Source organism: Apis florea, unplaced genomic scaffold (genome assembly GCF_048593485.1).
Source record: "Apis florea isolate Af1SG1 unplaced genomic scaffold, ASM4859348v1 contig_3203_pilon, whole genome shotgun sequence".
Lineage (NCBI taxonomy): Eukaryota > Metazoa > Arthropoda > Insecta > Hymenoptera > Apidae > Apis > Apis florea.
Window position 1 is genome coordinate 5,354,769 of NW_028256723.1, and position 10,714 is coordinate 5,365,482.

The 10,714-nt window shown below is 21.5% G+C and overlaps 3 protein-coding genes across 6 annotated transcripts in view; 2 read left to right on the top strand and 1 right to left on the bottom strand.

The window, feature by feature from the left end:
- LOC100867932 (uncharacterized) overlaps positions 1-5,747 on the top strand; it is a 31,502-nt gene extending 25,755 nt beyond the window's left edge. For both annotated transcript variants that reach the window (XM_086911292.1, XM_086911293.1), the window contains exons 3-5: positions 1,045-1,130; positions 1,591-1,715; positions 2,675-5,747. In XM_086911292.1, the coding sequence (XP_086767418.1) occupies positions 1,045-1,130; positions 1,591-1,715; positions 2,675-3,211 (748 nt within the window). In that variant the 3' untranslated portion in view covers positions 3,212-5,747. The remainder of the gene's footprint in view (positions 1-1,044; positions 1,131-1,590; positions 1,716-2,674) is intronic.
- Positions 5,748-6,016: 269 nt separating this feature from the next.
- Positions 6,017-8,430, bottom strand: Fdx2 (Adrenodoxin-like protein 2, mitochondrial Ferredoxin 2). 2 transcript variants are annotated; one of them, XM_003693940.4, is made up of 4 exons: positions 8,059-8,430; positions 7,459-7,571; positions 7,190-7,322; positions 6,017-6,562 (listed from the first exon to the last, which is right to left on the bottom strand). In XM_003693940.4, the coding sequence occupies exons 1-4, from the start codon at positions 8,205-8,207 to the stop codon at positions 6,472-6,474; spliced, it is 486 nt and encodes a 161-aa protein (XP_003693988.1). In that variant the 5' UTR covers positions 8,208-8,430; the 3' UTR covers positions 6,017-6,471. The 2 variants fall into 2 exon arrangements, with proteins under 2 accessions (XP_003693988.1, XP_086767429.1); XM_086911303.1 differs by lacking the exon at positions 6,017-6,562 and having other exon boundaries at positions 7,186-7,322; positions 8,059-8,414.
- Positions 8,431-8,969: 539 nt separating this feature from the next.
- Smn (survival motor neuron) lies at positions 8,970-10,542 on the top strand. 2 transcript variants are annotated; one of them, XM_003693935.3, is made up of 6 exons: positions 8,970-9,209; positions 9,300-9,473; positions 9,635-9,749; positions 9,868-10,165; positions 10,268-10,338; positions 10,415-10,542. In XM_003693935.3, exons 1-6 carry the CDS (start codon positions 9,168-9,170, stop codon positions 10,471-10,473), a joined length of 759 nt encoding a protein of 252 aa, XP_003693983.1. In that variant the 5' UTR covers positions 8,970-9,167; the 3' UTR covers positions 10,474-10,542. The 2 variants fall into 2 exon arrangements, with proteins under 2 accessions (XP_003693983.1, XP_086767427.1); XM_086911301.1 differs by having other exon boundaries at positions 9,008-9,209; positions 9,847-10,165.
- The last annotated feature ends 172 nt before the right edge of the window (positions 10,543-10,714 follow it).

The window sequence follows — 10,714 nt, forward strand, 5'->3', positions numbered from 1 at the left end:
TATCCTTGTAATATGTATTATTTACTACATCATTTAATTATTTATTATCATTTACTAACTTAATAATAATTGAATAATGATTAAAAATTACAATTAAGTTAAAAATTAAAAAGAAATAAAAGAAAATTTAACCAATAATAAAATTATTAACTATCGACATCATATTTTTTTTATATTAATGAATATTAAATTAAATTCAAAAATTTTGTGACATATTTTGCGCATAATAATTTAAAATATAATATAAAACACTTAACAAATTGTATTCGTACAAATCCACAAACTACATTCTAAAAACTACCATTCTCAAAACGTGGACATTCATCGATGTACAATTAGAAATAAAAACGACTTACGACTATACTCGACAATGTTATAAAGAGACATTCAAGAGGATGTCTAAGAATACAAGAAGAATTATTCCAGGAAGAATTTACTCTTCCTCGATTCCAGTTATTATGATTTTAGCGCGTGAAAATTAGTCGCAACCAGAAAATGTCCAAACAAATTATGTTTTTCCATCGAAAATCTATACGGTATGATTCGTTTTACGATCTGGCATGTATAATCGAGCCTTTTAAGAGGGAATCGGCAAACTTCTTGAACACTGGTAATTGCGGTGAAATCGTTTGTGGTTGTTGGAAATTACCAGTATCGTTTGCGGTCGGGTTAGTTGACGTGCGTGAGCGGAGAATTATATAGAGCAATGTTGCTTTGTCGTTTGACGAATATATATAATATGTTTATGATAATATGGTGATGAATAAAAACAGAAAGAGAAAATGATAGAAGAAAAATGATAAAATAGAAAAAAATGAATTATAAAAATGATTATATCGTTTATATTGTTTATACAAATTTATTTTCAATAATTATATGAATAATTATAAAATAAATTATTCAATAAGTTAGTAATCAATAGTTAATATATGATCTCTTAGTTATGTTTTATAGTCACTTTTTTTTTTTTTTTTCAAAAAATTTTTTTGCTTAATTATCGCAGAATTGCAAAACATTTTTTTCTTCAATTTATCTTTGTTTTAGGAGTAACAAGTACCTGCAAAAATCATCCATCAGCCGGATATGTGCTGTCGGAGGATTTTTCATTAGCATTCCTGTTTTTCTAACTGGTAAGAGGCTATTCATCCTATCAAATTTTATCTCTTGGAAGAGATGTTGTCGTATTCACCTTTAATTTTTTTTTTAACTCGAACATAAATCATAAAGTGTACATTAAATGTTATTTTTGTTATAGAAAAATTCAAAATAATTATCTTTTATTAGTCTTAATAAATTCATTCTTAAAGAAATTAAATTAAGAATATAGGTATGTTACTACCATTAATGAATAAATTGAGATTCAATTTGAAGTTTATGTAATTTAGGTTACATAGTTTTCGTTTAAATTTTCGATCGCTGATCGTAAAACTGATAAATTTTGTTTAAGCATTCCAATTTTATTAAAAAAAAAAAAAAATGTTTTATGCTTTAATAAATTTAAGGAAATTAAAATATTTTTTTTACATATTAATATTGTTTTTTCTATTTATTATAATATATATATTATAATATTTCTAACAATGCTTTCAGGTATGATATTGTACACATTCATCCAGTTTCATTCAACACCGGCAATCGTCACGTCCGTTTTTATAGGTCTTGGCATTGTGTTTTGTGGATGTGCAATGGTTCATAACGTCTTCGTGTGGCAGAGGGTAAATACATTTTCAGAGATTTAATATATTCAGAATATATTTTATATTATATTTATTATATATTTTTTATTTTAGTTTGTTTTAAATATTTTTCAAGAATATAATTTCATTCAAACTTAGCGTAATAATATGATAAATTTCATAATAATATATATTTCGTAAAAATATAATATAATTAATTATAAAATTTTATAAAAAGTATTTAAAATTTATAAAGAATTTTGTAAGTATTTCTATATAATTTTTTTCTACTTATATGTTAAATATATAAATATATATAAACTATATAAACGCAATCTCACTTTAGTGCCACAATCTATTTTTTCATAATATTTATCATTTTTACTTTATTCATATATAGAAAATTCATAAATTTATCAATTATTTAATCAATTTAAATTATATCATCAATATGTATTTTAATTAAATTAAAATTTTATATAACTTTTTAATTTTAATTGTCTTACATCAATTTATACAAGAAAAAAATGTTTAAAAAAATTTGAATTTCAAATTTGTGTTATGGAATAATTATTTTACTCTATTCTAAAAATGTCAAAATATTTTATACTTGCAATTTTTATAGATACATAATAATTTCATAATTATATTCAGATATTAAGAATTTTTTATTCTACGATTTATCTAAATTTTTCATATAAAATATAATGTAACTGAATGCACAAACACTACAGAAATAGCCTTCGAGAATCCTATTACGCAAGCGTATACGATCAGTATATGTTACCTAAAACGTTCAACTATGTCGCGTCATTCTGTTCACAAACTGTATTAAATATATGTATTAAATATATAATATAATTATTGATATTGCCTTGTTATCATAAGTATTTTATAATTTCAATTATAAATTTTTTGCTTCATTATGATCAAAGTAATCTTTTATTATTATTATTATTATTATTATTATTATTATTATTATTATTATTATTTTCTAGGAGAAGACGAACGCCGTGAAAGCGTTAGCGCGTGAACAATGTGAAGCGGCAGTACAATTGCAGCGTCAACAGCAATTACAGCAGCACCAAAATCAACCTCAATTGCAACAACAACAACAACTACGTGGACCATTGACTATCCACTATGCTGGCTGTCCTACAAAAGTTGGCTCTGTGACAAATCAACTAAATGCCAGTCATACAATACACAGCCGTGCGACACAATACCAACATTATCATCATCATCATCATCATCGACACGTGTCAATGTCCCCACCACCCTTGTTGCTTTCATCGCCAGCTTCGATCGCAGCGACGCACAATCATTTAAATGTGAGCGGACATAGAAACATAGTTACGCCACCAGATACACCGGCAGATAGATCGCCACCAAGTCCTGGAAATAAATTGAATAGATCGCAACATTTGCCGCGGGAAACAACCGGCAGTGTTAGCCCTGGACTTCCAGCTGCCACATTGGATTTAAGTAGTGCAGCAACTACTAATAGTCCTCATGAATTGTCTACATTGGTTTAAAATCTTGATTCAAAGATTGTTTTTAATGTAGAATTGAAGATTAATGATTGATTATTAGTTTCCAAATTAAATTTTGATTAAAGAGAAAAATATTTAAAATTATTTTTAAAATTATAGACTCATTTCAAAATTTGGATGATATTAATTTAATTGGTAGAATAATCGGTTTTTAAGTGAACGGTTTGATTAAGTGATTAGTTCGTTTCTTTTCCTACAGTGGGCACTAGTATACAATATAGTATACAATATCATTTCTGTGGTTTCCCGGTTAACCTGTTGCTTATAGGATTATGTAATCTTGTTGTTTAATACTTGTATTTTGTAAATTTTTTAATTATTTTGGATTTTTATTCAGTTTTCTTAAAGAACTTTTCTTAAAAAAAAAAAACGAGTTGAATAAGCATAAATTCCAAGCATCGGGAATATGGAATAATTGTTTCAATTGACAAATTCCGTCAATTAGATTTTTTATAATGAAGTTTATTATAGAAAGAAAAGCAATTTAATGATAAGAGGAAAAAAGAGGGAAAAAAGATGGATTATTATGAGAAATAGAAAAACAAAAAAGAAAATAAAATTGTTTGTTAATATTAATTACAAATAAAATAATTTTTAAGAAAACGTCCAAAAGACGTAACGAAAGGAATAATTAATTTATATTTGCGTGTATCTTGCCATTACCATTTTATTACTATTATTGATATTGTTAATATTACTTAATTACTATTATTATTAATATTAATATTGTTACTATTATTATCATTAATGTTATAAAACTTCTAGTCCTAGGTTACTTTCGCCTTCACGAAAGAATAATTTTTTACTGTTGCGCGTAATTCAGCGATTATAGAATTCTCGTTGTGCATGCACAGTAGAAAGAAAATTGGCGAAGTGCAAATCTTGAACTATAAAGAGTAAAAAATATATGTAGATGTACAAGAAGAACTTTGTATTGGTATTATATAAAATTTAAATTTTATGACTTGTAGTGGTATTTTGATTTTTCATTATTTATAAATTTTTTTCATTTCTTCCAACAACTATTAATTTCGTTTGGAATCGAATAAAACATTTTATATTCTTTAAACGTAGTAATTATAATAAAATATTGAATTTTATAGAAACTTTATAATTCGAGACTAGGACTTCGATCAAGTTCACATTGAACATAAATCATTTTAATTTTGTTATTTAAGCGTGTATACTATACGTGTTTGTTCCTTCTCATGTGCGCAGAACTATAGTTTAATTATATCCATAAATACAGTTATCGTCAGATCGATATGTTTTTAGACTTTAATATTTAGAATTATTTAAACGCGAAATTAAAAAATAAAAAAAGTTCTTTTCATGTTCCATACATAATATGATCGATCGTTTTTATATATAAAATTTTTTTAAAAATAATATCTAGACTTCTTAACTTATTTTTAATTATTTCGTATTCGATATTAATTTTATAAGAAACGTATTTATACATTTTTTTTATAATTAAATATTGAAAGAGATGAAATCAAACAAATAAAAAAAATTGATATATTGATATATAGAAATTAGTAATTAAAATTGACGCCATATTTAAATAGCAAACATAAAAAATTGTTATCTTAATTTTAATATTTTAATATAAAAACATTTTTTGAATAAAAATTTTTGAAAAATTGTTGAATAAGGTAAATGTTTATAGTGTTTACTATTACATTTGTAGAAATATGATGGTGTTTTGAAAGATTAAAAGTTTATGTATTTAATATTTAATGCAATTCTTCAATTGTAACTATTATGAAAGCATTTCTAAATATGTATTTATAAAATATTTTGATATACCGACGAAATAAATTATCTGTAGATATTTTTATTATAATTTTCAGTATATGTATAATATTATCATATACTCAAGATATCATCAATCAATCAGTATCATATACTCAGCAAAAAAAATACTAAAAAAAATAAAATAAAATTTAAAAAAAAATTTTTTTTGAAATTTCAATATCTTTCAAAGCATTGCTATATATTTGCTATACAATATTAAATCGATAGAAGAAAATGAAATTGTATTTCAGTTTGTTTGTTATCTATTATGGTCGATCAATTGTTTAACTATTCCATTGTTCAAAATGTATCAGAAAAAATTTATGATCTTCGTGAGTTACAAATCATTCATAAATTTTTCACCATATCGTATCATTATATTCGCGTTTAGATAGATCAGTGTACATACTATGTAAAACAATTCGGAATATACAAATATATCACATATGTTCTGAATTGTATTCACATTGGGCAGGGTAATGTTGTACTGAATGAAAATATGTAAATTTTACGATATAATATTATATCGAATTTGTAAGTAGTGTAGAAATAGAATATTTTGCACGTAACGAAATATACAAATGACAATACACAAATTAAATTATTTGTTAGGTCCATGAGCATAGTACAAAAGTGTTTTAGCTTTATGTACTGGTACTTACAAGAAATGTATTTAGTATGTACCTAGTTAAGGAAAAAATAAATTATTCTGAACAGATAACGAGAATTTAAATTCAGTAAAGCATTTAATTTATAAAAAATTATATAATTTATAAAAAAACGAATGTTCAGAAATATAAGTATTTTATTTAAAAAGAAAAGCAAATAAAGTCAATAATAATAGAGTAAAATTTTTTAAAAGGTATTTTTGTTTAAAAGATATTTAACTTATCAAATAAATAATCTCTCTTAAATTCTTAAATAAATAAAATCTTCAATATATAATTATATTTTAATTAAAATATAAATTAAAAAAATATTTACGTTATATATATAAAATATTCGAATTTATTACTGAAATAATTTTTAAAAAGTTTATATTATAAATATATATCATTTACAATATTAATAATTTAAAATATAAATAATTAGACAGAAAAATTACAACATGCTTTATAATTGATAACATTTTAATATATATATCAAAAAATATATAATTTATAAATATATAATTTTTGATTTTAACTTTTAAATGATAATAAAAACAAAAAATATATTTCTTTCATAATTATATAAGCTTTTTACAATAACAATATACAAATATGGAAATTATAACTTTACATAAATCTTATTGCTCTCTATAAAAATTTTCATTTATAATATACAATATATATCATATTAGCTTCACATTTAAAAATAAATTTTTTTATATATTTTAATCCTAAATTTTTTATCATTATAACAAAAATTATTATACAAATTTTTTAAACTATAATGAATCTTAGTTATGCTCTTGCATCATTAATTGTTGTTGGAACTCTTACCTCAATTCCATCAAGTTCTTTAGTCATTACTATTTGACAACCTAGTCGTGATCTGAAATAATAAAGAAAAATTTTGAAAAAAGAGGCAATGTAAAATTACCAAAAAATTTGAAATGTTATTTTAATATTTATTTATGCTTAAGGTAGATTCATAAATAAAAGATTATGAAAATTTATTCACATAATTTTGGTTTCATAGAATTCAGAGCTAGAAAATTGAAATTCTATTTTAAAATACAGTGATCTATTTTATAATTATTCTAAAATAAGATTTATAATTGTATTTAATTTTGAAAATAATATTATAATATTTGGTCTTATATTAAAACATAAATTATATATTTGCAAATATTTTTTAAAATAAATTAATAAAACAATTATTTAAATAATTAAAATTTAATACTTTTAATTATAATATTTTAAAAATTTTAATATATATTTTAATAAATTTTAATGTAAATTTTAATATATATTATAATATGCATGTGAAAGTGATTAAACATGTAAGTATATATTTTTGAATTTTAATAACAATATCTCTGAATTTAATGAATTGAATCAAATTCAATTATATTTCAGTTGATTAAATTATTTTTGCATAATTGTTATTTTTAATTTTAGTAACTTTATTCTATATTAAATTATTATTACTAATAATTATTATTATTAGATTACTTACGTATCTGTTAATTCATATGCTAGATCTAACATATCTAACTCTTCATCTGTTGGTTTGTCAGGAAGTATATCATAAACTTCTTTTGGAAATATCAGATGACATGTACTACAAGTTAATGTTCCCTCACAAGCACCTATATAGATAACAATATATCTTAAAAATTATTTATTTAAAAATTATAATTCACTATTATGATAGTGAAAAAAATATGAAATATATTATTTTTTATCTTACAATTATTTCTAAAATTATGTTTTTTTAGAACATACCATATCCATCTAAATCAATTTCATTATTTACTACTATGTCTAAAATAGTATCTCCAATTTTTCCTTTTGCTTTGATTCTTTCTCCACTTGCCTTAACAAATGTTATATTAACTCTAGAAATAATCAGATTTAAAATAAGATTATTCAAAAATATATTATTATATTATTGTCATTATATTATTTATACATAAAATTTTATTTTCATTTAAAAAATTTTTTTTATTTAAATAAAAAATAATTTTATGATATTTCATGATACATTATAATATATCCTTGTATATAAGTATATACAAGTATATATAAGTATATATATACTTATATAAGTATATACATAAATATATATAAGTATATATGTGTGTATATGTAACGCGATGTTTTTTTTCGAATATATATTATATGCATTATACGTAGTAATAAAAATTAAATTATATTATATTATTATTATTTATAATTTACAAAAATAAAATACAATTGCTGTAATATATAAGATTTGCATAATTATTTCATTAACATTATTATATTTTTAGCTGTTCATAATATTGCTTTTATTAATACTACTCTATTAATATTATTTGTTTCAAGAAAAATTGCGTCACTTACTCTTGTTTTTCTGAAAGTGGTTGCGTTGTTGATGTTCCTCTTGTTGTCTGTAAAAAAGGCAACATTGTCTTGCTTGTAAATTTTGAATAATTCGAAGCAATGCAGAGAATTGATCTCGAAAACTTTTGAAATTGATTTACTAACGCCATTCCACTAGCATAAGTATGGAACACTACGTCGAATACCACAAAAGTATTACGATAAGTACTTTGAAACTAATTATAGTTTAATTGTACTTTGTACAGGAACTTTCACGACATTCTTTCAAATACTACTGTGTTCTTCTGAGACGATAGGTTATAAAATAGTATTAACTGACATATACCGAGCACGTGTTTCAAACCATGCGTTGTAACACGAGAATTGCCACTACAAATAATTGATTTATAATTTTTTAAAAAACTATTTGATATTATATAAATATAATTTATAAAATATATATTATTTATAAATATATATTTTATATATATTATCTCATTTAATAATAAAGTATATAATTTAAAAATCTAAATACAATTTGTCTTTTATATTTTACATTTTTATTTTTCTATTATTCTTTTTAATAAATATAGCAAATTAATTGCGAATTTATATCGAATATATAATTATTGTAATTTAAAATGACAATAAATATTATATAGATAATATAATTTTCAATTTCAGAAATGAATTTTTTAATGAATTAAAATAATTTTAATGAATAAAAATTAATATTTATATTTCTAAATAAAAAAAACAATTTACTTTTAATTTATTACATAAATAAATTGCTTTAATATCTTAAGTTTTATTTTATTATTATTTTTAAATCTTTAATATTAATGTTAATATTTTAAAAATATTAATATAATTATATTATAAATAAAATAAAATACAATTAGTAACAAATAAATAAAAACATTTAATTAATTGGTATTAATTATTCTTTAACAAAAAATAGTTTTATAAATAAATAGATATCTATTGTTACTGATCATAAAAAGTTTTCATATTACGGTTGGCATTAGTGATAGTATTATCATTGTTTACAATTTGTTGCGTTTAAAGAAATGTAACAAATTAATTTTTCGGAAAGAAATTTAATATTTCAATGAAATTATTTTCATAAAATGGCAGATGATAATGTTCTTTTCATACGGGGAAATGGAAATGTATGTGTACATTTTTAATATCAAATTTAGGTTATAATTATTAATAAGTTAAATATAAGATATTCGTAAATAATTTATTGTTTTTAAAAGAGCACAGAGCATAGTGAAGACGTATGGGATGATAGTGCATTAATAAAAGCGTATGATAAAGCAATAAACTTAGCAAAAGAAGAAGTTGGCAAGCGTATGGGAATAGGCATTAAAAATTCTGAATGCAAACAAAAGTTACAAAAGCAATCTAAGCTTACAAGCAAACAATACAAGGTCATGATTTTAATATAATTTTATAAATTTAATTAATTTTAATTTAATTCTATAAAGTGAAAGAGAAATTAAAAAATCATTCAGTATATTAAAAAAGAAATATTTATTTTATTTTGTTTATTTATGATATTAATATATATATTTAAATTTTTTATGAATAGAAATGGATTGTAGGAGCACCTTGTCGTGCAGTATACTCAGAAGATGGTGAAATTTATGAAGCAATAATAACAAAAATTTATGAAAATAATGGAACTTGTATTGTAAAATTTGTAGGTAATATTTTTAATCTGATTGTAATGTCAGTTAAAAAATATATTAAAATTACATACATATAATATTTTATAAATTTTGTAACTTGTCAAATGACAAGATTTTTTTTTAATATGTTTAGGTTATGGCAATACGGAAAAAGTAGAATTGAATTCTCTTCTAGAATCAGAAGGTTTACAAAGTCAGATAGCTCAACAAAAAAATGCTGTGGAACATAAATTTGATGAAGAAAATGAAGAAATTAGCGAATCAAATTTTTCTATAAATATGAATTCAAGAAAATATAGTGGAGAAAAAATGGATTGTGAATCTGAAGAAACAAAAACTTACAAACATCAATTTATGCCTGGAACATCTTTTAATTTAATGGCAGATACAATGCCACCTGCACCTCCTTTACCACCACAATTAATGGCTAAGTAAATAAAAGTTTTATGCAATGTTTTCTAAGTATTTTGTATTTATTCATGTAATTGTAATATTTATTTTAAAAAAATATAAATTTAAATAAAATTTGTTAGATTACCAGATAATGATGCAGAAGCACTTTCGAGTATGTTAATGTCATGGTATATTAGTGGTTTTCATACAGGTAAATTATTTAAAAATTTATTTTATATGAAATTTAATGTATGTTAAAAATAGATGTTATAATGTTTGTTTTACAGGTTATTATCATGGTTTAAAACAAGCAGAGAAGAATCAAACAAAAAGGAAAAATTGTTAATTATACATTCTTTTAACATGAAATACAATTTTTATATAATAAGAATAATAATATTGATATAAAAAATCACTATTTATTTCATTCTTTCATTTTATAATTTATTGAAATCTTAATACTAATTATAGTAAAATATAATATATATTAATTATTATTTGAAATAGAAATATAAATTTTATTTTATTAGTTTTCATTAGATTTTATTTTTCCAAAAAATAATTTAAAGATTATAAAATACAAAGAT

Bases quoted from the DNA above. Each gene is read 5' to 3' on its own strand.
- Fdx2 (XM_003693940.4), bottom strand. From the start codon at position 8,207: ATGGCGTTAGTAAATCAATTTCAAAAGTTTTCGAGATCAATTCTCTGC. The intron at 7,572-8,058 runs GTAAGTGACGCA...GATTATTTCTAG, and splicing joins CCACTTTCAGAAAAACAAGA to AGTTAATATAACATTTGTTA. The intron at 6,563-7,189 runs GTAAGTAATCTA...TTATTATTTCAG, and splicing joins GCATATGAATTAACAGATAC to ATCACGACTAGGTTGTCAAA.
- Smn (XM_086911301.1), top strand. From the start codon at position 9,168: ATGGCAGATGATAATGTTCTTTTCATACGGGGAAATGGAAAT. The intron at 9,750-9,846 runs GTAATATTTTTA...TCAAATGACAAG, and splicing joins TTGTATTGTAAAATTTGTAG to ATTTTTTTTTAATATGTTTA. The intron at 10,339-10,414 runs GTAAATTATTTA...TTTGTTTTACAG, and splicing joins TATTAGTGGTTTTCATACAG to GTTATTATCATGGTTTAAAA.